The following is a 26,508-nucleotide window of genomic DNA, read 5'->3' as shown; positions in this document are numbered from 1 at the left end:
TCAAATAAATGATTTGGAACATAATGAAGAAAAAACACTCAATTAGAACAGCAAGAAGTAAAAACAATTGAAAAAAATGAGGATAGGCTAAGGAGCCTCTGAGTCAACCTCAGACATACCAACAGTCAAATCACTGGAGTGCCAGAAAGAGAAGAGAAAGAACAAGAAATTGAAAATTTATGTGAAAAATAAAGAAAATGTCCCTAATTTGGTGAAGGAAATAGACATGCAAGTCCAGGAAGCAGAGAATCCCAAACAAGATGGACACCAGGAGGACCACACAAAGACACATCATAACTCAAATGCCAAAAGTTAAAGAGAGAATCTTAAAAGCAGCCAGAGATAAAAGCAGATAGTTACCTATAAAAGAGCTGATTTCTCAAAAGAAACTTTGCAGGCAAGAAAGGACTTGCAAGAAGTATTCAAAATGATGAAGAGCAAGGACCTGCAACCTAGATTATCCATCAAAGCTGTCACTTAGAATGGAAGAGCAGATAAAGTACTTCCTAGACAAGGTAAAGCTAAAGGAATTCATCATCACCAAGCCCTTATTATCTGAAATGTTAAAGGGGCTTATTTCAGAAAAAAAAAAAAAAAGATCAAAACTATGAACATTAAAATTACAATAACAACTATCAATAATTGAATCTAAAAAACTAAGGAAACAAGCAGAACAGAAACAGAAGCATGGATATGTAGATAATTTGGAGTTTTATCAGTTGGGAGGGAGAAGAAATGGAGGAAAAGATGCAGGGATTAACAAGTACAAATTGATAGGTTCAGAATAGACAGGGAGATATTAAAAACAGTATAGGAAATGGAGTCACCAAAGAACTTATATGCGTGACTCATGGACATGTACTAAGGGAGGGGTTGCCAGAGGGAATGGGGAGTACTGGGTGGAGGGGAAGAAAAGGGGGGAAATTTGGGTCAACTGTAATATGATCGTCGTCGTCGGCAGCCGTCCGTCTCGAGAGACGATGGTGTAGCTTCTTAAGAGTCTATCTGCACCGCCGAGAATGGCTGTGCAGTCCGACTCGGGAGTGACATGGTATCTGTCTCCTCCCGTGTTGAATCGACATCTTGCGATGACGCTGAAGCTACAGAGCCTGGGCAGGGTGATATGGAGGGTCTGCTGTTGCCCATGCAGCAGACCCCCCCTCTCTTCGCAGCTGAAGGGTCCAAGGGAAAGACGGAGTCGATACAGCTTGGGTTCAGGTGCGCCGCAGGAGTTGCCGGTGTTGACTACAACGTCAAACCGCCTTAGGGACTCCGGCTCCGGATTTTCTGTCGGGGTTTACTCCCTTAGCCTTTCCTCTGAAGAGGTATGCCGCAAGGCAGCGGAGGTTTTTTGGAGTCAGAGTTTTCCTTCTCTGTGTAATATGATAGCATAATCAATAAATAAGTATATATATATCAGAGAAGGAAAACTCTGACTCCAAAAAACCTCCGCTGCCTTGCGGCATACCTCTTCAGGGGAAGGGCTAAGGGAGTAAACCCCGACAGAAAATCCGGAGCCGGAGTCCCTAAGGCGGTTTGACGTTGTAGTCAACACCGGCAACTCCTGCGGCGCACCTGAACCCAAGCTGTATCGACTCCGTCTTTCCCTTGGACCCTTCAGCTGCGAAGAGAGGGGGGGTCTGCTGCATGGGCAACAGCAGACCCTCCATATCACCCTGCCCAGGCTCTGTAGCTTCAGCTCCACTGGAGAGGACACTCCAGCGTCATCGCAAGATGTCGATTCAACACGGGAGGAGACAGATACCGTGTCACTCCCGAGTCGGACTGCACAGCCATTCTTGGTGGTGCAGATAGACTCTTAAGAAGCTACACCATCGTCTCTCGAGACGGACGACTGCTGACCGATATATATATATATATATATATATATATATGATGTTTAACTTTTAGGGCTCCAGTTAGTTCAGGAACTTTATTTTTCCTCTAGAGATTTTTGTCCTCTAGATTTTTTTCCCTATTATATGCCTCATCTTTAAAAAATTTATTCTAAATACAAAAATCTAGAAATAGTTTGAAGTTTTCTTTAAGGAAGTTGTTAAGAACTAGGTGATTCATTTTGATTCATATTTATTTTATCATTTTTAGAATTATTTGAGGCATAGCATGTATAGTTTAAGGTGTGCAACTGTAATGTTCATAGCTCCACAGCATTCTGGGTAAGGAATGTGTTCTAGACATTGCTGTAGTAGAAGGGTAAAGAAATGGGAAAGTATCTTAGTAAAGTGAGAGGTGCTATCAAGATATGAAAACAAGAGCTTCATTTTCCAGAAGGGCTGCTTCCACTAGGCCAAAAGCAATGGGCACTGAGGTCATGAATGTAATAGCTTCTGAGTTGGGAATATTTTCTTGTTGGGTAAGTGCATTAGGTGAATTCCCATTTAAAACACATGACTTACATGTGGCAGTCCATCTAATTCAAGAAGCATGTGCCTAAAAATCCTAAAAATGCAAAGCATTGTTTAATTCAATATAAATACTGGTTTTTGCATCAATGATATAATACAATAAAAATAATCATAAAATAGCATAGTAAGAATAATCTCTATGTGTGTTCACTTCCAAAATGTGCTTAGATATTTCCAGTGAGGATGAGATAATGGCACCAAATAACCAAGTCACTAACTTGTCTCAATTCCAGGGGAGTAGAAAAGAAACTATTTACTTAGTGGCTTTAACTCAATAACAGGGATCCTTTTCTAAAAGTTATATGAGAGCTTTATTCCAAAATGAAATTTCTTATAACAAATGACTGTTTAGTCCCAGTAATTTTTAAATCAGCAAACATTTACTCAGTGCTATTATGTAGACAATAGTGTAGAAACTGCCCATGAAGGATTACAAAATTAAATAGCAGTTAATAATTTTAATCCAACTCAAGTGATAGGACAAGCCATAAAATAAGAATACATATGAATATTTGTAGAGCAAACAAAAGTTTGAGACATTTTAAGCAACAATTTAAAACTGTAAAATGTGTAGCAATGAACAACCATGTGCCTAAGTATTTTGTATTGTTGAAGTGTACTTTCAGAGTAAATTCCAAAAAGTGAGAATGCTCACTCAAATTGTAAATGCACATGGAGTTTTGTTGGATGTTGCCACATTTTTTCCAAGAAGGCTTTACCAGTTTTTATTTTCACCAGCAATGTATGAGACTGTTTGTTTATGCAGTCTCACCAATATGATGAGTTATTAAATGTGTAAGTTTTCTCTAATCCAATAGATGAGAAATGGTATCTCAGTGTAATTTTAATTTGCATTTCTCTAGTTAGAAGTGAGCTTGAATATCTTTTCATGTATTACAGAGGTCAGTTTTATATAATTTTGTGTATTGCATGCCCATGGTTTTTGTCCAATTTTCCATAACATTTTTGGCATTTCACCTTTAAGAGTTATTTATGTATCAGGGATATTAGCCCTTTTATGATATATTACAAATATTTTCTCCCAGCTTGTCAGTAGTCTTTTGATTTTTTTGTTTGTGTGTGTGTGTGTGTGTTTTGTTGTTGTTGTTATGTATAGTAGACATAGTAATGTCCCCCAAAGATATCCATGTCCTAAATTCTCAGAACCTAAAAATGTACACGGCAAAATGTACTTGGTAGATGTGATTAAATTAAAGACCCTCAGATGGAAAGAGTATCCTGGATTATTCATGTGGGCTCAGTATAATCACGAGGGTCCTGAAAGCTAAGAATAATTCTTAGCTGTGTTGAGAGGGAGATATGACTATAGAAAAAAAGATCAGAGAGCTGCAACATGCTAGCTTTGAAGATGGAGGAAAGGGTCATGAGCCAAGGAATATAGACAGCATCTAAGAAGATAGAAAGGCAAAGAAACAGATTCCCCTCCAGAGCTTCTGGAAAACAATTGAATAGTAGGGATTCTAAACTCAATGAGATAGCACAGCATAATCCCTGGTGTAAACATTTTCAAACTACCATATTCAGTTTACTGTTTATATCTTATTTTATATCTCCTTACCACTTCTAGATTCTGATGCCTGTACCTTTTGCCTGAGGTAAAAGCAATATTACCCATGGGTAGTGCATACCACAGGAAACAGATAAAATCATGAGAATCACCGGTGTGTTGGGATTCAGTAGGAAAGACATTAACCCAGTTATTTTACCCTGGATCTCAGTCCTCAGACTTCTTGTCTTCCCTATCTGCCATAACCCCCTTCATAATACCATCCTGTCTTAGAGCTTTAATTAGTGTCTATAAAATGTAAGTTAACATGGCATGAAGAACAAAAACAACTTGTACACTACTACTAAGAGGTAGAGCTGTGTTGCAAATCTGGTGGTCTGACTTTGAAATCAATGATCTTTTTTTTTTTCTTTCATTTTTTAATGTATTTTATTGATTATATTGTTACAATAGTTCCAACTTTCTCTCCTTTACTCCCCTCCACCCAGCACCTCCCTCCCCCAGCAATCCCCTCCCAAGTCCATACCCATGGTTCGTACATACAAGCTTTCCTGCTTCACCCTTTCATATATTCTTCCCCTTCTTTTTAAAAATAATTAATTAATTAATTTAATAATAAAAAATAACAATCCCTCCCTCTCAGACTTAAGACCCTTTATAATCTTATAAAGGACAATGGGCGAAGGTCTCAAGCTCCTCTAGCTGCTTCAAGCTGGACATGGTCGTCGTCCTACCTACCCTTGGGTCCAGAAATCTCTATTAATAGTGGGGGTGTGGAGGGGAGGGTGGCCTTCCCACATGGGGAAGGATTGTGCAGACTCCAGGTCAGTTGGCTGTCTCCGGACAACGGCATGCTTGGTTTAACAGGCTGGCATCCTTGTTGTGTTCTGGGGGCAACAGATTTGGCAAAAAGGGTTAAAAGACATCATTCAATCCATAACTACTAGATGACAAAAGGCAAGGATTAATTTTTCAATGTTCCACATTAGGGGAAAAAAAAAGAAAACAAGGGCTTCTTTGGAGGAAGGTGTGCTAGGCACATCTCACCTGTCCAAAACCCTTTTGCCCATTATACTTAGTTTGGGCCGAGGGAAATATTTTAGGTTTCCCCCCTCTCAGACCTCTGGGTCCTTTCTGTCCAAGCCATTAGGATAGAAAAGAGAAACCAGTTTTAAAGTGACGCCCACAGACCACCCCATTCTTCACCAACCCAGCCATTTAGTTCAGCCAGAAATCCATGATCTTAAAGGCCATGATTAAATGCTTCTTTTGCTTTTTTAATTTCATAAGAGGTTTTTTTTAACTACCATTTACATATGATAAAATTCATCTGTTTAGGCATAAAATTCAGAGATTTATAGTAAATATACAGAGTGTGTAACAGTAACCAAACCTGAATTTACATTTTCATCACCTCCAAAAACTGCTTCAAAAATTTTCAGTTACCATCCAGTCTCAATCCCAGCCTGAGGCAACCACTAATCTGCTTCCTGCTTCTATAGATTTTCCTCTCCTGGATACTTAACGTGAATGGAATCATACTATATGTGACCTTTTGTGTCTGGATACTTTCACTTAGCATAATACATTTGAGATTCATCCATATTGTTGTGCTTAGTCCTTTTTATTGATGACTAATATTTCATCAGATGGATATTTCATTTTATTTATTCATTCATCATTTGATGGACATTTAGGTTGTTTCTGTCTTCTGGTTATCATAAATAATTCTGCTATGAACAGGTATTTATGGACATATGTATTCAGTTCTCTTGGGTAATGGAGAATTAGAGCAGAACCACAGGATTTTAAAGAAAGTTTATGTTGAACTTTTAAAGAAACTGCCAAAATATTTCCCAAATTGTCCTTTAGTGTTATATATTTCCACCAGTGATTTATGAGGTTCTGTTTTCTCCAAATTTTTATCAACACTTGATATTGTCATTCTTTTTTATTTTAGCCATTATAGTTCCACAGATAGCAATTTGGTGATTTTAGTTTGCATTTCCCTAATGACTAATAATGTTGGGCATCGTTTTAGGTATGTATTAGTTAACAAAATATTTTATTAAATGTATATTTATATGTTTTGCTCATTTTTAAAATCAGGCTGTTTCTCTTCTCATTTATGAGGGAAAAGAGTTACTTATATTAATTTTATGGATCATGTTTTCAGTATTCTATCTAAGAAAACTTTGCCTAACTCAAGGTAACAAAGATTTTATCCTATGAGTCTTTATAGAAGTTCTAGTTCTTATATTTTTGTTTATGATTCATTGGAGTTGATTTTTTTGCATATGGTGTGTTGTAAGGTTCAATGTTCATTTGAAAATCATGTATATATCAAGTTCTCCCAGCACAATTTAATGAAAAAGCTATCTTTTCTCCACTGAATTACCTTGACACATTGGTAAAAAATCAATTAACCATAAATGTGAAAGTTCATTTCTATACTTTCTATTATTTTCTTTGGTCTACATTATTTATCTTTATACCAAACTCACACTATATTGGTTACAGTAGCTTTATGGTACATTTTGAAATTGGGAAGTGAAAGTATTCATCAGTTTTTCCTTTTTGTCTTGAAAGATGTTTTGGCTACTCTACATCCTGTGTATTCCTATATAACTTTTAAGATCTGTTTGTCATTCTTAAAAAAAGAAAAGCTTCTGAGATTTTGGTAAGGAATGTGTTGAATCTATAGATTAATTAGAGGGAAACTTAATGATATTAGGATATCTATGATCATAGAATGTCTGAACATGCAATTTGCATTCAAATGTTTTGCTTCTTGCTTTTCGTTTTTAGTCATTAATTAATTTGCTTGCCTAAATTTTTAAACAACTATATTGAGATATGCTTTAAGTGCCATATATTTCACCATTTTAAGTATACAAATAAATGTTCTTAGTGTATTTACAGCACTGTGTAGCCATCACCAATATCCAGTTTCAGAAGATTTTAGTCACTCCAAAAAAGAACTCCATATCTATTAGCAGTCACTCCCATTGCTTTCCTTCTTGTACTGATTAAAATCTCCAAGAAATTTAAGTATTTGATACATTTTGAGTTTATTCTTGTTTATGGCGAATAAAGGTGGTCTAGTTTCATGTTTTTTCATTTATCTGTCCAATTTTCCCAACATCCTTTATTTAATAGACTGTCTTTACCACATTTTATTACAATATGTTCTACTCTTTTCTAAGTATTAATTGACCACACAGGCGTGGGTTTATTTCTGGGATCTCTATCTGTTCAATTAATCTACATGTCTCTTTTTTAAATTGTTTTTCTTTTCTTTTATTTATTTATTTATTTATTTATTTATTTATTTTTAATTTTATTTTTTGTTATTCAATTACAGTTGTCCCATTTTTCCCCCATTGCTCCCCCCTCCCAGCCCATCCCTTCTCCCACAATTATATCCCTCCCCGTTGTCCATGTCCATGAGTCATTCATATACGTTCCTTGACCTGACCCTTCCCTTACTTATCCCCCTTCTCTCCCTCCCCTCTCCCCCTTACTGACTACTATTCTAGTCTTTGCCTATTTAGTTCGTTTGTTTGTGTTGCTCTTTAGTTTCCTGTATTGGGTGATATCATATGGTATTTTGCTTTCTTTGCCTGGCTTATTTCACTGAGCATAATTCTCTCTAATTCCACCCATGTTGTCGCAAATGGCAGGAGTTCCTTCTTTCTTTCTGCTACATAGTATTCTATTGTGTAGATGTACCACGGTTTTTTGATACACTCATCCACAGACGGGCACCTAGGCTGTTTCCAGCACTTAGCTATTGTAAACAGGGCTGCTATAAACACAGGGGTGCATAAGTTCTCTTGAATTAGGGTTTCAGGATTTTTCGGGTATAATCCTAGCAGTGGAATCACTGGTTCAAATGGCAGTTCCATTTTTAGTTCTTTGAGGTAATTCCATACTGTTTTCCATAGTGGCTGCTCCAGTCTGCATTCCCACCAACAGTGCAGTAGGGTTCCTGTTTCTCCACATCCTCGCCAGCATTTGTTGTTTGTTGATTTGTTGATGATGGCCATTCTGACAGGTGTAAGGTGGTATCTCATTGTAGTTTTTACTTGCATCTCTCTGATGGCCAATGATGTTGAGCATTTTTTCATGTGCCTATGGACCTTCTGTATGTCCTCTTCGGAGAAGTGTTTATTCAGGTCCTTTGCCAATTTTTTAATTGGGTTGTTTGTTTTCTTGATGTTGAGTCGTATAGGCTCTTTATATATTTTGGAGATCAGTCCCCTGTCTGTGATATCATTGGCAAATATGTTTTCCCATATGGTTGGTTTCCTTTTCATCTTGCTGATGTTTTCTTTTGCTGAGCAGAAACTTTTTAGTTTGATGTAGTCCCATTTGTTTATTTTTTCCTTTATTTCTCTTACCTTGGGAGATATATCCATGAAGATATTGTTACGTGTGATATCTGAAATTTTCCTGCCTATGTTTTCCTCTAGGACTTTTATGGTATCATGGCTTACATTTAAGTCTTTAATCCATCTTGAGTTTATTCTCGTGTGTGGTGTAAGTTGGTGGTCTAGTTTCATTTTTTGGCACGTCCCTGTCCAGTTCTCCCAGCACCATTTGTTAAAGAGGCTCTTTTCACTCCATTTTATGTTCCTTCCTCCTTTATCAAAGATTAGTTGACCATAGAGGCCTGGGTTCATTTCTGGGCTTTCAATTCTGTTCCATTGATCTATATGTCTGTTCTTATGCCAGTACCAGACTGTTTTGATCACAGTGGCTTTGTAGTATAGTTTGATGTCTGGTATCGTGATTCCTCCTGCTGTGTTCTTCCGTTTCAAGATTGCTTTTGCTATTCGGGGTCTTTTTTGGTTCCATATGAATTTTTGGAGGATTTGTTCTAGGTCAGTGAAATATGTCATTGGTATTTTAATAAGGATTGCATTGAATTTGTAAATTGCTTTGGGTAGTATGGCCATTTTGATGATGTTGATTCTTCCCATCCAAGAACATGGTATTTGCCTCCATTTATTTGTATCTTCCTTAATTTCTTTCTTCAATGTTGCATAATTTTCAGTGTACAGGTCTTTTATCACTTTGGTTAAGGTTATTCGTAGGTACTTTATTTTTCTTGTTGCTATAGTGAATGGTATTTTCTTTTTTGCTTCTGTCTCTGATATTTTATTGTTGGTGTACAGAAAAGCCTTAGATTTCTCTATATTTATTTTGTACCCTGCTATTTTGCCAAATTCACTTATTATATCAAGTAGTCTTTTAGTGGATTTTATAGGGTTTTCTAGGTATACTATCATGTCGTCTGCAAATAGTGATAGTTTTACTTCTTCTTTCCCAATTTGGATGCCTTTTATTTCTTTGTCTAGTCTGATTGCTGTGGCTAGGACTTCCAACACTATGTTGAAAAGAAGTGGGGAGAGTGGACAGCCTTGTCTAGTTCCTGATTTCAGGGGGAATGCTTTCAGTTTTTGACCATTGAGTATGATGTTGGCTTCAGGCTTCTCATATACAGCTTTAATGATGTTAAGGTATGCTCCCTGTATTCCCATTTTGCTGAGGGTTTTCAACATAAATGGGTGTTGTACTTTATCAAATGCTTTTTCTGCATCTATAGATATGATCATGTGATTTTTGTCTTTCATTTTGTTTAGATGATGTATTATATTATTCATTTGCAAATATTAAACCATCCTTGCATCCCTGGGATGAATCCCACTTGATCATGGTGTATGATCTTTCTGATGTATTGCTGGATCCTGTTTGCCAATATTTTATTGAGGATTTTAGCATCTTTGTTCATCAGTGATATTGGCCTGTAGTTTTCTTTCTTTGCTGTGTCTTGACCTGGTTTTGGGATTAGGGTAATACTGGCTTCATAGAAAGAGTTTGGGATTTTTCCCTCTTCTTGGATTTTTTGGAATAGTTTGAGGAGGGTAGGAGTTAGTTCTTCACTAAATGTTTTGTAAAATTCGCCTGTGAATCCATCCGGTCCAGGGCTTTTGTGTGCAGGGAGGTTTTGGATTACTGTTTCAATTTCCTTCTTTGTTATTGGTCTGTTGAGACTTTCTACTTCTTCTTGATTCAGTTTTGGAAGGTTATATGTTTCTAGAAATCTGTCCATTTCTACTAGGTTGTCAAATTTCTTGCCATATAGTTGTTTGTAGTAATTTCTTATAATTGTTTGTGTTTCTGAGGTATCAGTCATGATTTCTCCTCTTTCATTTCTGATTTTGTTTATTTGGGTCTTCTCTCTTTTTTTCTTAATGAACCTGGCTAGAGGCTTGTCAATTTTGTTTATTTTTTCAAAGAACCAGCTCCTAGTTTTGTTGATTTTTTGGATTGTTCGTTTGGTTTCTATGTCGTTTAATTCTGCTTTGATCTTGATGATTTCCTTTCTTCTTTTTACCCTAGGCTTTGTTTGTTGTTGCTGTTCTAGTTCTTGTAGTTTATGGTTTGGTTTTTTATTTGAGATTCTTCCAGCCTTTTCAGATATGCCTGTATTGCTATGAACTTCCCTCTTAGGACTGCTTTTGCTGTGTCCCATAGGTTTTTGTTTTGGGCTGTTGTGTGTTCATTATCATTAGTTTCTAGAAATTTCTTGATTTCCTCTTTGATGTCATTGTTAACCCATTCGTTATTTAAGAGCGTGTTATTCATTCTCCATGAGTTTGGGTGTCTTTGATTTTTTTCCCTGAGGTTGATTTTTAGTTTCAAGGCATTGTGGTCTGTAAAGATGCTTGATATGATTTCAATTTTCTTGAATTTGTTGAGGCTTGTTTTGTGTCCTATCATGTGGTCTATCTTTGAAAATGTCCCATGTGCACTTGGAAAGAATGTATATTTTCTTCTTTGGGGTGAAAAGTTCTATATATATCAGTTAAGTCCATGTGGTTTAGTGTGTTGTTCAATGCCTGTATATCCTTGGTGTTTCCTTGCTTGCATGATCTGTCTATTATTGATAATGGAGTGTTGAAGTCCCCTACTATGAGTGTGTTGTTGTTAATATCCTTCTTGTGGTCTTCTAGTATTTGCTTTATGTATTTGGGTGCTCCTATGTTGGGTGCATATATATTTATCAGTGCTATATCTTCTTGATGAATCGTTCCTTTAAGTATTATGAAATGTCCTTCTTTGTCTCTTTTTATTGCCCTTGCTTTGAAATCCGTTTTGTCTGATATGAGGACTGCTACCCCAGCTTTTTTTCAGGTCCATCTGCTTGGAATATTTTTTCATATCCCTTTACTTTTAGTCAATGTAAATCTTTCGTTTTGAGGTGTTTCTTGTAGACAGCAAATATGTGGGTCCTGTTTTCTTATCCATTCCGTTACCCTGTGTCTTTTAATTGGAGCATTTAATCCATTTACATTTAAGGTTATTATTGACATGTATTTATTCATTTTCCTTTTGTATCTCTGTTCCTCTACTCTTTTTTTGTTTTTTCTCTTCCTTTTTCTTAGAATATTCCCTTTATCATCTCTTGCAATGCTGGTTTGGTGGAGATGTATTCTTTTAGTCTTCCTTTGTCTGAGAAACTCCTTATTTCACCTTCTATTTTGAATGAGAGCCTTGCTGGGTAGAGTGTTCTTGGTTGTAGGCCTTTGTTTTTCATTGCTTGAAATATTTTTGACCATTCCCTTCTGGCTTGTAATGTTTCTGTTGAGAAATCGGTCGATATCCTTATTGGAGCTCCCTTGTAAGTTATTTGCTGTTTTTCTCTTGCTGCTTTGAGGATTCTCTCTTTGTCTTGGAATGTTGCCATTTTAACTATGATGTGCCTTGGAGTGGGTTTTTGGGGGTTCCTCTTGATTGGAACTCTCAGTGCTTCTTGGACTTGCATAGCTTTTTCTCTCACCAGGTTCGGAAAATTTTCTGTCACTATTTCTCCTATCAGATTTTCAATTCCATGCTCCTTTTCTTCTCCCTCTCTTATTCCTATGATCCTGATATTATTTTTTCTAATGCTATCCTGTAATTCCCTTACATCTTGTTCATATTTTTTCAATCTTTTTTCATTTTGCTGTATCATTTGAGAATTATTACCTACATTATCCTCTAACTCACTAATCCGATCCTCTGCTTCGTTTAGTATGCTTTTGACTGATTCTACTCTGTTTTTCAGTTCAGAGATTGCATTCTTCATTTCTTCCTGGTTCTTGTTGATAGTTTCTATGTCTTTTTTTATGCTGGTGTAGTTCTCTGCAAGTTCCCGGTAATTTTCTTGGAGCTGTTGGTAACTTCCTTGGAGGTTGTCATAGTTGTTTTTGAGGTTTTCGAGCATATTGAGCTTCTTCACCGCCAAAGTTTTGAATTCCATGTCTGACATTTGGGCTATGTCTATTCCATCTACCTCTCTTTCTGGAATTCCTGTTTTCTTTTCATTGAGAGGTTGTTTCTGCGTCTTACCATGTTGTATTCTTCTTGTTTGTTTTTGTTATTTGGATTTGTCTGCTTTGCCTTCCCACCTTTGTGGTATGAGATTTTTTATGGTAGATCTGGGGGATTCAGTGGTGCAGTCTCTTTGATCTCCTGAGCCTGATGTTCTTGGGGTACCTTTTATATCGTTTGTTTATGCTGTCTGGTTATATTTCAGTTTTTTTTTTTTTTTTGTTAGGATATTCCTTCTGGCTTTTTGATTGGGAGTCACTCTATCCACTTTATCTCGAATTCTTTTGTGAAGATGTCAGTTCAGCCTTCTTGTGTCGTCTTCTTTTTCTGCGTCCACAGCTGGTCTAATGTGATGGGTCAGAGATTCCTATTCCTTGCAGCAGTGGTGTGCGCGAGGTGGCCGGCAAGGTGCAATGCAAGGCAGCCAAGAGCCCACCTCAGGTCTGCCATGCCAAGCTCCAGGAAAGCAGGCCACGCCGCACTTTGGGGAAGCTGGCAAGGTGTTTTTTTTTTTTTTTTTTCACTCAAGCATCAGTGCGCGCCTAAGGCAGCTGGGGAACTAAGGTCATGCCTGCCGTGCCGCGCTCCCAGAAAGCAGGCCATGCCAAGCTCCAGGAAAGCCCTCCAGGTGTTTTTTTTTGGCTCGAACACCAGTTTAGCGCCCAAGGCGGCTGGGGAACTAAGCTCCGGACTGCCGCGCCATGCTCCTAGAAAGCCAGCCGCAGCCGCGCTCCAAGGAAGCCAGCCGCGCTGCGCTCCGGGAAAGCCCTTGAGGTGTTTTTTAGCTCAAGTGCCAGTGTGCACCCAAGCGGCTGGGGAGCTAGCCTCAGGCCTACAGCGCCGTTCTGGGCGTTGGTCTTTCGTCTCTTAGGGCAGGGCTGCAAACACTTGTGCTCAGTAGAAGTGAGTGTCTGTGAGTCCTGTTGCTCACCGTTCGCACAGAACCTGGGCAAGTGCTCTGCGCTCCGGATTCCGGCCTGGTACTTCGGCCTGGCACCCACTGGGCTGGCCAGGGGTGACTGCGCACAGTCTTTTGCGTGTCCAGTGGGCCCTCCCTGTGCCCGTTGGGTCACTGATTTTATGTCTGTTGGCATGTGTCCGAGGGGCACCTGGACGCACAGCCCTGCGCACCTGGGCCAGTGAATGAGGGCACTTCCCTATGCGTGCCCCCGCAACCCAAGGGGAGGGTTGGGGGGGTGGATGAGCACACCACTGCGCCTGCACTCCTCAAGAATGGCCTACCACCCCCAAACTTTCCTCCCCTCTCCACCATCCAGTAGAGAAAAATATAAAGGAGAAATATGTTCTCACTTGCCCGGTAGCACGCTGTCTCCTGTCCTTCAGCGCCAATGCCACTTGGTCGAGTCCGGTCTCTGCCAGCGGGCAGAGATCCGCTCTCCTCCCAACTCCTCTCCCGGGGAAGCCTGTGGTCCCCAAAAATCCTTTGTGTCTTTCCAGCCGCAGCTGCGGTAGCCGCCCCAGTCAGGAATCCCGTTTCGTCCCCTTTTTCTCCGCTATCCTCACTAAACAGGTTGTTCCCAGATGGATTTTCTCTAATCCAGTAGTGCCTTGGCTGGACTCCTGCCAGTGTCCAGCTGCTCACTGAGATGTTCTGTCTGCAGTTAGCCCAAACTGCAGAAGGGTCTCGGGAGCCTGAAACCTCAGCCTCTCCTCACTCCTCCGCCATCTTCCTCCCCTCTTAAATTGTTTTTCTATTACAGTTGTCCCAGTTTTCTGCTGTTGTTTCCCCTTCCCCTCCCACCCCTCCCACATTGAATCCCCACCCTGTTGTCCATGCCCATGGGTCATTCATACTAATGCTTTGACTAGACCCTTTCCCTTCTTTCAATACCATAAAAATACTAGGACAAAACATAAACAGTAAATTCTTGGGTATTTTGCTTAATAATATTTTTTTCTGATATATCTTCTTAGGCAAGGGAAACAAACAAAAAAATAAACAAATAGGACTACATCAAACTAAATTTTTTTTACACAATGAAAGAAACCATCAACAAAATGAAAAGACAACCCACTTAATGGGAGAACATATTTACTAATGATACATCTGATAAGGAGTTAATATCCAAAATTTATTTGAAAAAACCATGCAACTCAACACCAAAAAATCAGGCCATTTAAAAAATGGGCAGAGGACCTGAATACACACATCTCTAAAGAAAATATACAGATGGCCAATAGAGCTCAAAATCACTGATCATCAGAGAAATGCAAATTAAAGCCAAAGTTATATATCATCTCACATCTCTCAGAATGCCTACCATCAATAAACCAATAGACAAGTTATGGCAAGGATGTGGAGAAAAAAATCTTAATGCACTGTTGGTGGGAATGCAGGGTGGTACAGCAACTATTAAAACAGTATGGAGGTTTTCAAAAAATTAAAAATGGAACTTTCTTATACTCCTGTGATTCCACTTCTGGGGATATATTCTAATAAGCGCTAAACACTAATTTGAGAGAATATATGCACCCTTTATGTTACTGAAGCATTATTTACAATAGCCAAATTATGGAAGCAACCCAAGTGCCCATCAATAGATGATTGGATAAAGAAGTATCACTTGCCTATAAAAAAGAACAAAATTTTACCATTTGCAACAGCTTGGATGGACCTAGAGGGAATTATTCTAAGTGACATATATCACTTACATGTGAAGTCTTAAAAAATGAACAAACAAAACAGAATCAGAGTCATAGATACAGAGAACCAACTGATGGTTTGCCAGAGATGAGGGGGTTTGGGGGACTTGGTAAAAAGGTGAAGGGGTTGAAAAATTCAGATTGGTTGTCACAAACTATTCATGAGGGTGTGAAGTACAGCATAAGAAATACAGTCAATATTATTTTACTAAATGTATACGGCATCACTGGGTAATGGAAATATCAAAGGAAACACTTTATAAAGTATATGATTATCTAACCACTATGTTTTACACCTGAAACTAATAAAAACTAATAGTAAATGTTAAAAACAATAAAATAAAATCTCCAAGACAATGTTAAATAAGAGAGAGTGGACATTCTTGTCTTATTTGTGATTTTAAGGGGAAATGGTCTATCATCATTAAGTGTGATGCTAGATGTAGCATTTTCATAAATGTTGTTTGCCAATTAAGAAAGTTCCCTTCTATTCCTAGAGTTTTCTTCTTTTTTTTTTCTTGAGAGTTTTATACCACGAATGGATGTTGGATTTTATCTTTCTTTTTTTTCCCCTTGCCCTCCTTCAAGTTATTCTTCACATAACTGCCCAATTAATTCTAAAATGTTAGATCAAGGCTAGTCTACTCAAAATCGTGCAATACCTTCACATTTTACTTTAATTGAAAACCAAAATATCTCAGGAGGCCTTACCCTATCTAGACCATTCCCCAGTTTCTTCTTTGAATTCATCCTCTATTAATTTTATCCCTTGATATCTCCATTACAACCACAGTGGTGTAGTTGCTATTCCTTGAATACTTTGGGCACGCTTATACCTCAGGGCTTTTGTATTTTCTGCTTTTTTTTAGTTTGCATGTTATTTATCCAGGTGTCCACAGGAGTCACTGTCATTTCCTTCAAGTCACCTTCTCAGTGAGTTATTTCCTGAACACCCTATTGAAAAGGGCAACTCTTTCCCAATATTTTGTACTCACATCTTATTTTTCTTCCTGAGGCATATTGCTTTTTACTACTTATAGTTTACTTATTTTATTTATTTTTTGTCTTCCTGCTATTCAAATATAAGCTCAACCATCTTCATATGCTTGCTAATGTACTTTCATTACTTAGAATAATACCTGGCACATGGTAGGTGATCAAAAATATTTGTTGACTACACCAATGAGTTAGGAAACCTTTAGTAAGTTCTGTCCCATACTGGTTGTGTGATTCAGGCAATTTCCTTTCCTTATGTTGTATCACATGTAAAATGTATGTGGGAATAAAACTGGATGCTTTCTGTAAGGCTCTTTCAGCTCTCGAGTTCTAGGAAAGGGGCTATATGCCTATTGAAAAAAGATAGATTGAAGTATTATGTTATTATTTTAAATTTTTGATTTATTGATTTTCTATTACAGTTGTCCCACTTTTTGCCCCATGGCTTCCCCCACCCAGCCCACCCCTTCTCCCACAGTCAACCCCCACCTCGGTGTCCATGTCCATGGGTTATTTACATAGTTCTTTTACTAAACCCTTCCCCTACTTTTTCTCCTATTCACGCTTCCTCCTCCCCTCTGGTAACTGTTAGTCTGTTTCTGGTTTACATGCCTCTGGTTCAGTCTTGCTCATTTGTTTGTGTTGTTCATTAGTGTCCTGAGTTATTTGATACCATATGGTATTTTTCTTTCATTGCCTGACTTATTTCGCTAAGCATAATTCTCTATAGTTCCACCCATGTTATTGCAAATGATAGGAGTTCCTTCTTTCTTTCTCCTGGATTGTATTCCATTGTGTATATATACCACAGTTTTTTGATCAACTCATCTACAAATGAGCACTTAGGCTGTTTCCAGCACTTAGTATTATAAATAGCGCTTCTATGAACATAGGGGTGCATGAGTTCTTTTGAATTGGGGTTTCAGGACTCTTCAGGTATAACCCTAGCAATGGAATTGCATGGTTAAAAAAGGAGGTCCATTTTTAGTTTTTTGAGGTAATTCCATACTGTTTTGATAGTGGCTGTGGCTGCACCCGTCTACATTCCTACCAACAGTGCACTAGGGTTTCCTTTTCTCCACATCCTTGCCAGCACGTGTTGTTTGTTGATTTGTTGATGATGGCCATTCTTACTGGTGTGAAGTGGTATCTCATTGTGGTTTTTATTTGTATCTCTCTGATGGCTAGTGATGTTGAGCATTCTTTCATATGTCTATGGACCCTCTCTATGTCCTCTTTGGAGAAGTGTTTGTTCAGGTCCTTTGACCATTTTTTAAATTGTATTGTCTGTCTTGGTGTTGAGACATATAAGTTTTTTATATATTTTGGAGTTTTTGGACATCAATCCTTTGAGTATCATTGGCAAATATGTTTTCCCATATGGTTGGTTTCCTTTTCATCTTGCTGATGTTTTCTTTTGCTGAGCAGAAACTCTTCAGTTTGTGGTAGTCCCATTTGTTTATTCTTTCCTTTATTTCCCTTGCTTTAGGAGATATATTGGTGAAAATATTGCTTTGTGGAATATCTGAAATTTTCCTGCCTATATTTCTCTCTAGGACTTCTATGGTGTCACAGTTTACATTTAAGTCTTTGATCCATCTTGAATTTATTCTCATGTGTGGTGTAAGTTGGTGATCTAGTTTCATTTCTTTGCATGTCCCCGTCCAGTTCTCCCAGCACCATTTGTTGAAGAGGCTCTTCTCATTCCATTTTATGTTCCTTTCCCCTTTGTCATATATTAGTTGATCATATAGACCTGGATTTATTTCTGGGATGTCTATTCTATTCCATTGATCTAAATGTCTGTTCTTATGGCATTCCAGACTATTTTGATTACAGTGGCTTTGTAGTAATGTTGCTGTGGATGTTCAGGGTCTGTTTTGGTTCCATATAAAATTTTGAAGTATTTGTCCTTGGTCTGTGAAATATGTCACTGGTATTTTAATGGGGATTGTGTTGAATCTATAAATTGCTTTGGGTAGTATGGACATTTTAATAATGTTGATTCTTCCTATCCATGAACATGGTATATGCTTCCATTTATTTGTACCTCCCTAATGTCTTTTTTCAGTGTAACATAGTTTTCCAAGTACATGTCTTTTGCTCTTTGGTTAAATTTATTCCTAGGTACTTTATTTTTCTTGTTGCTATAGTAATTGTGATGGGTTTTTTTAGATTCTATCTCTGATATTTTATTGATGATGTACAGAAATGCCTTTGACTTCTGAATATGGACTTTGTACCATGTTATTTTGCCAAATTCACATATTATGTCAAGTAGTTTTTTCGTGGAGTCTATAGCATTTTCTTTATGCATATCATGTCATCTGCAAGTAATGACAGTTTTACTTCCTCTTTTACAATTTGAATGCCTTTTAATTGCTTTTTCTTGTCTGATTGCTGTGGCTAGAACTTCCAATACTATGTTGAATAGGAGTGGAGATAGTGGACACCCTGGTCTTGTTCCTGATCTCAGAGGCGATGCTTTCAGTTTTTGTCCATTGTGTATATTGTTGGTTTCAATTTCTCATACATGGCCTTTATTATGTTGAGGTATGCTTCCTCTATTTTCATTTTGCTGAGTGTTTTCATCATACATGGGTGTTGTACTTTATCAAATGCTTTTTCAGCATCTATGGATATGATCATGTGACTTTTGTCTTGTATTACATTTAATGATTTGTGTATACCTCCCTCTCTCCCCCAAACCTGCAGCCCCTGGAAACTACCATTCTATTTTCTGCTTCTGTTAATTTGACTATTTTATATTGCACTTATAAATGAAACCATACACTATTTGTCTTTCTCTGGCTTATTTGAGTTAGTGTATTGTCCTCCAATTTCATTGATGTTGTTGCAAATGGCAGGATTTTCTTCTTTTTTTAAAATATATGTTTTATTGATTTTGCTGTTACAGTTGTCCCAATTTCTTTTCCCTCTGCCCCCCTCCACCCAGTGGTCCCCCTCCCTCCAATTGTCCCCCCCTTTTAGTCCATGTCCATTGGTTGTGCATATAGTTCTTCTCAACCCCTTCCTGGTTGACCAGTTGTTCCTTCCTTACATTCTGGTTTGTTGATTTGATCTCTGGATTTTATTTCCTCACCACTTGTTTCATATGTGTTTTTGTTTGTTTCAGTATGAGTGGCTTTTTTTCTTTTTCTGTCTTGTTCCAAATCTTTTCTTAATTCTGTAAGCCACCTTAAAACTGTAGCTCTGAGCTGTGCCTCAGAAAGGTTTTCTATTTGTTCATCTGTCAGGTTCTTCATCTGCTGCCTGGTGAGCTGCGTCACTGGGATTTCAATCGTCATCTGCTTCATTTTGACAGATTTGTGTTTTACTTTGCTTCCTGGGCAGGATGTATGGGGTGGAGCCCCATGTACTCATCACTACCCAGCGACCAGTAGCGGTCCTCAACCTTTTTTGCTGCGCTGTGGTGCTTTGTGTGGCGGCGGTAGTCCAAGATGGATTCCTGCAATTATTCTCCGCTGGGAGACCAGGATCCGTCACCCCGCCCTCTGGGCCTCTCCGTCCGAGGCAATGAGGGGGCTGCCTTTCCCAGCATAGGGGTTGCGAGATGCCAGGACTCAACTGCAGCCAGGATTGTTCCCCCTTCCGCTATCCCTGCTTCTACCACAAACAACGCCGCCTGACCTTTCCGTTCCGGTTCCGATTTTGCCCCTCCTACCCATCCGGACAAGCACTGCTGGTTTATAACTTCATATGTTGGGCTTCCATGTAGTTTTATTTTCTGAAATTTCTGGTTATCTTTTGTTTTTAGGTAGTGTATTCCTTTCTAGTTGTAGAGGGAGACCGAGCGTGTCTGTCTAAGCCTCCATCTTGGCTGGAAGTTTCTGGATTTTTTTTTAAGGCTAAATAATATTCCATTATATGTATATATATTTTCTTATCCATTCATCTGGTGATGGGCACTTAGTTGCTTCCATGTTTTCAGCTATTGTGGATAATGCTGCTGTAAACATGGGACTGCAGCAATTTCTTTGAGATCCTGATTTCAATTCCTTGAATATATATGCCCAGAAGTGGGATTACTGGATCCTATAGCAGTTCTTTTTTCAATTTTTTGAGAAATCTCCATACTGTTTTCCAGAATGGCTGCCCCGATTTATAGTCCCACCAACAGTGCATAAAGGCTCCCTTTTTTCACATTCTCATCAGTGCTTTTCATCTGTTGATTTTTTTAGTGATTCTAAAAGATGTGATGTGATGTATCTCATTGTGGTTTTGATCTGCATTTCCCTGATGATTAATGATGTTGAGCACCTTTTCATACATCTGTGGCCATTTCTATGTCTTTTTGGAATAATGTCTATTCAGATACTTTGCCAATTAATAATACTATATTGTATATTTAAATGTTCCAAAGTGGACAGATATTAGTTAAATGTGCTTGTCACACATAGTGATAATTGTTATTTAAAAAAGAGAGCAGTAGGCAATTTTTGGAGGGGATAGAGATGGTTATGACATAGATCATGGTAATTAGTATAATAGCCTGAGTACAGTCAGAATGTTTTCTGCTGCTGAAAAAGCTTGAAGGGGCCTTAAAAGTTGTGGTAAAGTTGAGGGAAAGCAAGAGAACAAGACAGTATTGCGCAGGAAGTTAGAAAGCTCTAGTGTTTGTTTAAGGACCAACGAAAAGAAATTGCAAGCAAAGTAGAGACAGACTCATAGATAAAGAGCAGGCTTATATCTGGGGGCATTGCAGGGGTGGAGGGGTGGAGCAGAAAAGAAAAAGAACTCATGAACATGGACAAAAATGTGGTGATTTCAGCAGAGGAGAAGGTGGGTAGACATGGTAGAGAGTAGAGGGGGCAACTGGTAATGGAAAAAGACAATAAAAATAAACATTTGAAAAAGTGAACCAATGAAAAGAACACAGCATAATGTGGCTTGTGAAGTACCCTGCCTTCATCAGCCTCTGCTTTCTCCTCTCTGGTCTGCTTAGGAGGGATGGTCAAGAAGTTGATAGGAAGAGGACAGGAAAGTTATAAATCAGTTCTGTCTCTAATCATAAAAGAGCACCTGTTACATATTTCTTTTATTACCCATTTGTCATGGTCTTATTTTCCATGTCCCCAGGACTACAGGGTAGATATAATTTCCCACTGGAATTACTCATAAGAGGCAGTATCTTAAAAAAACTAATATAGCCTTGGCTAGTGTGGCTCAGTAGATTGAGCACTGGCCTGCAAACCAAAGGGTTGCTGGTTCAATTTCCCATCAGTGCACATTCCTGGGTTGTGGGCCAGGTCCCCAGTTGGGACTGTGTGAGAGGCAACCACACATTGATATTTGTCTCCCTCTCTTTCTCCCTCCCTTCCCCTCTCCCTATAAATAAATAAAATATTTTTAAAATACTAATATAAATAGAGAGAAAAATAATTTTTATTATTAAACTCATAGTATTTTTTAAGTATTCAACACACAGAACAGGTTTTTCAGTGAAATACAGTTATCTTGTGTCAATCTCCTTGAGTCATAAACCCCCATTTATGTCTTAAGAGTAAAGGGTGGATTGGTGAAATTTTGTAGGATAATTTGAGAATTGAAGTTGTTTTTTTTTTTCCAGGACGCATAAGATATTTTGTAAATATCTAAGGGATTAGTTAGATCTGGAAAGATACTTGCTATCTAGTTCCAACCTTTATTGCTTAAATAGGGAAAGTGAAAATAAAAGGTGGATAAGTAAGTATTTTCTGAAGAGCACATACTTGGTTTCTGTCTAACAGCCTAGGTAGTTATTGCTAATACACACCTGAGTATGTTTGCTTTAGTCATCCTGCTTTGACCAATATCTAGTGTTGCTGCTCTGATCATTTGTGAGGTGTCATATATTGGTCTGGTTTAAAAATTAACCAGGATTGGAGATGCTTACCAGTTGGCAACTTGCAACTCCAAGAACATGGCAATGATTGAATCCAATATAAGCAGGGTATATATAGGTTAACTAGAAATAGCTCATCAAGCTAGGTTCCAAAGAACTGAGAATTTTGCTGTGTGGGTTTCATTTCTACATAGAAGGCTACTATCCAGGCCAAGGAAAATTGAGGCTTAAAATTTTTGAAAAAAAAAACTAGAGAAGAAACCTTGGAATAGATTATTTGGACAGACTAATGCAAGGTAATGAAGTTGTAGCATGGCAAATCATACCCCATCCAGATTTCTATTGAGGAATCCATAAATAATCTCTCCCATGTACTGTCCCTGTAAGAAAGCATCATCTCTTCAGACTTGATCTCTGAGTTTTGATGTCTTCCATTACCTTTGTGTCTTTCTGGTCAGTTGCTGTGTGTGTGTGTGTGTGTGTGTGTGTGTGTGTGTGTGTGTGTTTTCTCAAAGCTTTAGTAGTTGCTGTGAGCATGTGAACAGCAGAGCCATCTTTTGTACCTGTTCTTTATCAGGAAAAGATAATCTTTCTACATGTCTCACCTCTCTAATGTAATCTTTAAATTGGTTAATGTACATGATACTAAGGAAAATTATTTTAGAAATTATTAAACTGCTATCATTAGTGAATGAGTCAGGACCTGCTGTTTCTAGGCTCAGCTAGGTCAGATAAGTTATATTTGTTTTTCTAAAGGTGGTAAGGTGGGATTCAGTTCTGATAAAAAACATAAGTATACCAAGACATATAATTTAAATGTCATAAGTTAAAGATAAAGAGAGAATCTTAAAAGCAGCAAAAGCAGAAAGTTACCTACAATGGGGTGCCTATAAGACTATCAGCTGATCTCTCAAAGGAAACTTTACAGGCAAAAAGGGACTGGCAAGAAATATTCAATGTGATGAAAAGCAAGGACCTACAACCAAGATGACTCTACCCAGCAAAGTTATCATTTAGAATGGAAGGGCAGATAAAGTGCTTCACAGACAAGGTGTAGCTAAAGGAGTTCATCATCACCAAGCCATTATTATATGAAATGTTAAAGGGACTTATTTAAGAAAAAGAAGATCAAAACTATGAACACTAAAGTGACAATAAGCTCACAACTATGAACAATTGAATTTAAAAAATAAAAACAAAATCTACTAAGCAAACCAGAATAGGAATAGAAGCATAGGTATGGGGATCATTTTGAGGGCTGTCAGCTGGTAGGGGAAGGGGGAGAAATGGGGAAATGGTGCAGGGATTAAGAAGCCTAATTTGTTGGTACAATTACACAAGGGGATGTTAAGAATGATATAGGAAAGGGTGAAGCCAAAGAACTTACATGCACAACTCAAGGACATGAACTAAGAGGGGTGCGATTGCTGGAGGAAAGGAGGGTACTGGGTGAAGGGGAGCAAGGGAAAAAATAATTGGGACTACTGTAACAACATAATCAATAAAATATAAGTAAAAAGAAAAATAGATATATAAGTACTGAATGCTGCTTTTAGAGGCTATCTAGTTCATTTAGTCCATTTTTGTGTTTGTGTTTATAAAGATTTGAAACTCAATGAACCTAAACAAACAAAATCCAAGTATTCCTTTTTTTTTTGGTTTTTAAATTACAGTTGTCCCATTTTTCCCCCATTGCTCTCCCCCACCCAGCCCACCCTTTCTCCCACAATCATATCCCTCCCCGTTGTCCATGTCCATGAGTCATTTATACATGTTCCTTGACTAAACCCTTCCCTTGCTTATCCCCCTTCTCTCCCTCTGCCCTCCCCCCTATTGACTGCTATTCTGTTCTTTGTCCTATTTAGTTCATTTGTTTATATTGTTCTTTAGTACTCTTAAGGGTACTACTTTGCTGATAAATGGAAACTCAGCTTGACTTCATTTTCTGTTCTTACTTTTAGGTTAACAATTCATGCCGAGTGTCCCATGCATTTGGAAGATTTTCCCATGGATGTGCATGCCTGCCCACTGAAGTTTGGAAGCTGTATGTATTTTTTCACTTTCTCTTTGCTTTATATTTTTCCAAAATAAAATGAATGTTTCCTATTTTGTTCCCCTAGTAATTTCAAAAGATGAGGACTTTAATCCAGGCTGGTATGAGAATGGAGAAGGGGATGTGAGATTGAGTAGTACTAACTGATCAGAGAAGGAAACTTATCCTTTAATAAAATATTTTTTTCTAGAAACTTAACTTTATTTCACTATTTCAGATTAATTACTTTGTCATAGATTGAAATATTGAATCTGTTTTTTAAATTGTTCAGAAGACACATATATGAAGGATCCATGGACATGGACAATGGTGAGGGGACTGATTATGGAAGTGGGGGTAGCCTGGGTGGAGGAGGGCAAAGGGGGAAAAATTGGGACAACTGTAATAGCATAAAAAATAAAATATTTAAAATATAAATTATCCAGAAGACAGAGCTGATATAGAGTATAGGAGCAACTTCCCAAGGACAGTATCCCTCAAATAGAATGTTATTATATTTTTGAAATGCCTATTATACCTGCATCCTCATATACTTCTCTCCAATTCTTTACAGTAAATGGTAGACAGGAAGAGATTCTGGAGATTTTCTCATTTTAGAATATTGCCTTTGCTGGTAGCTTAACTCTGACAGAGAAATGAGTAGATACATAGCCATTTTCAAATGAATTAGACAAATCAAAAATTAACCAGAATTTAAATGAGTTTCTTACTCTAAAAATTCAAGAATAAGTTTTCTATGAGTCATCGGAGCAATACATCAAAGTCTGTATTGATCATGTCTAAATTAGATTTAGCTCTGTATTTTGTAGTAGACAGCACATTTGAAAAGACCCAAATAATTATGTGTGACACATTTTTCCAATCATTGTCAAATATTTACAAATCATGCACCAGGCTCTATTCTAGGAGTTTAAAATGCACTCATGAATAAAACAAAGACCCTGCATTTATGGAGCTTATATTATAGAGGAGAGAGTGATGGTGAAAGATAAGGCAAACAATGGATAAAAAAGTAAAGTATATTGTAAAGTGAGAAGCACCATAGGAAGACATGAAAGTACTACAGAATAAGGGGAACAAGTCATGTCTAGGAGGGAATAGGTATTGCGATGGAAATTTTAATAGGGTGACCAGCATAGGCCTCTTTGAAACAGTGACATTTGAGCAAAAATTTTAATGAGATAAAAGTGTTAACAACACAGGTATCTGAGACAGTCATGATCGGGGTAGAGGGAACAGTCAGGGCAAGGCCCTAATCATAAAAGTATGGAATTTGTTCTAAGAGCATCAAAGTGGCTAGTGTGGACAGAATGAATAAGGGAGGAAGCACTAGGAGAGAATGTGATCAGAGAAGTCCAGGTCATCTAGAGTCTTATAGGACATTAAAGGTCTTTGATTTTTATTCTGAGGAAAACTGAGGATTGACCATAATATTTTATTTATATTTTATTTTTTATTTCTTTAATTTTATTTTTTGATTTTTCAATTACAGTTGTCCCATTTTTCCCCATTGCTCCCCCCCACCCAGCCTGCCACTTCTCCCACAATCATATCCCTCCCCGTTGTCCATGTCCATGAGTCATTAATACCCGTATCTTGACTAAAGCCTTCCCTTACTTATCCCCCTGCTCTCCTTCCCCCTCCCCCTATTGACTGTTATTCTGCTCTTTCTCCTGTATAGTTCATTTGTTTATGTTTTTCTTTAGTTTCCTGTATTAGGTGATATCATATGGTATTTTGCTTTCTTTGCCTGGCTTATTTCACTAAGCATAATTCTCTCTAGTTCCATCCATGTTGTCACATATGGCAGGAGTCCCTTCTTTCTCTCTGCTGCATAGTATCCCATTGTGTAAATGTACCACAGTTTTTTCATCCACTCATCTACAGATGGGCACTTAAGCTGTTTCCAGCACTTAGATATTGTAAACAAGGCTGCTATGAACATAGGGGTGCATAAGTTGTGTAAATGTACCACAGTTTTTTCATCCACTCATCTACAGATGGGCACTTAGGCTGTTTCCAGCACTTAGATAATGTAAACAAGGCTGCTATGAACATAGGGGTGCATAAGTTCTCTTGAATTAGGGTTTTCAGACTTTTCAGGTATAATCCTAGCAGTGGAATCGCTGGTTCAAAAGGCAGTTCCATAGTGGCTGCACCAGTCTGCATTCTCACAAACAGTGCAGTAGTGTTCCCATTTTTCCACATCCTTGCCAGCACTTGTTTGTTGATTTGTTGATGATGGCCATTCCAACAGGTGTAAAGTGGTATCACATTGTGGTTTTTATTTACATCTCTCTGATGGCTAGTGATGTTGAGCATTTTTTCATGTCTATGGACCTTCTTTTTTTATTATATTTTATTGGTTATATTGTTACAATAATTCCAATTTTTCCCCTTTGCTCCCCTCCACCCAGCAATCCTCCTCCCCCAACAATCCCCACCTCCTAGTTCATGCCCATTTATCATACATACAAGCTCTCCCGCTTAACCCTTTCATATATTATTCTTCTTTTATTTAAGTAAATAAATGATTAATTATTTTAACAATAAAAAATAACAATCCCTCCCTCTCATATATTAAGACCCTTTATAATCTTATAAAGGACAATGG

General features: G+C 37.9%; 1 protein-coding gene across 1 annotated transcript in view; it reads left to right on the top strand.

The window, feature by feature from the left end:
• GABRA3 (gamma-aminobutyric acid type A receptor subunit alpha3) overlaps window positions 1-26,508 on the top strand; it is a 548,803-nt gene that overhangs the window by 362,185 nt on the left and 160,110 nt on the right. Inside the window, exon 6 of the mRNA XM_090264708.1 lies at window positions 23,803-23,885. Within this exon, the coding sequence (XP_090120834.1) occupies window positions 23,803-23,885 (83 nt within the window). The remainder of the gene's footprint in view (window positions 1-23,802; window positions 23,886-26,508) is intronic.

Source organism: Furipterus horrens, unplaced genomic scaffold (assembly GCF_987537825.1).
Source record: "Furipterus horrens unplaced genomic scaffold, mFurHor1.1.pri manual_scaffold_17, whole genome shotgun sequence".
Classification (NCBI taxonomy): domain Eukaryota; kingdom Metazoa; phylum Chordata; class Mammalia; order Chiroptera; family Furipteridae; genus Furipterus; species Furipterus horrens.
Note: the sequence above shows the minus strand (reverse complement) of the source record. Positions and strands in the feature narration are given on the sequence as shown.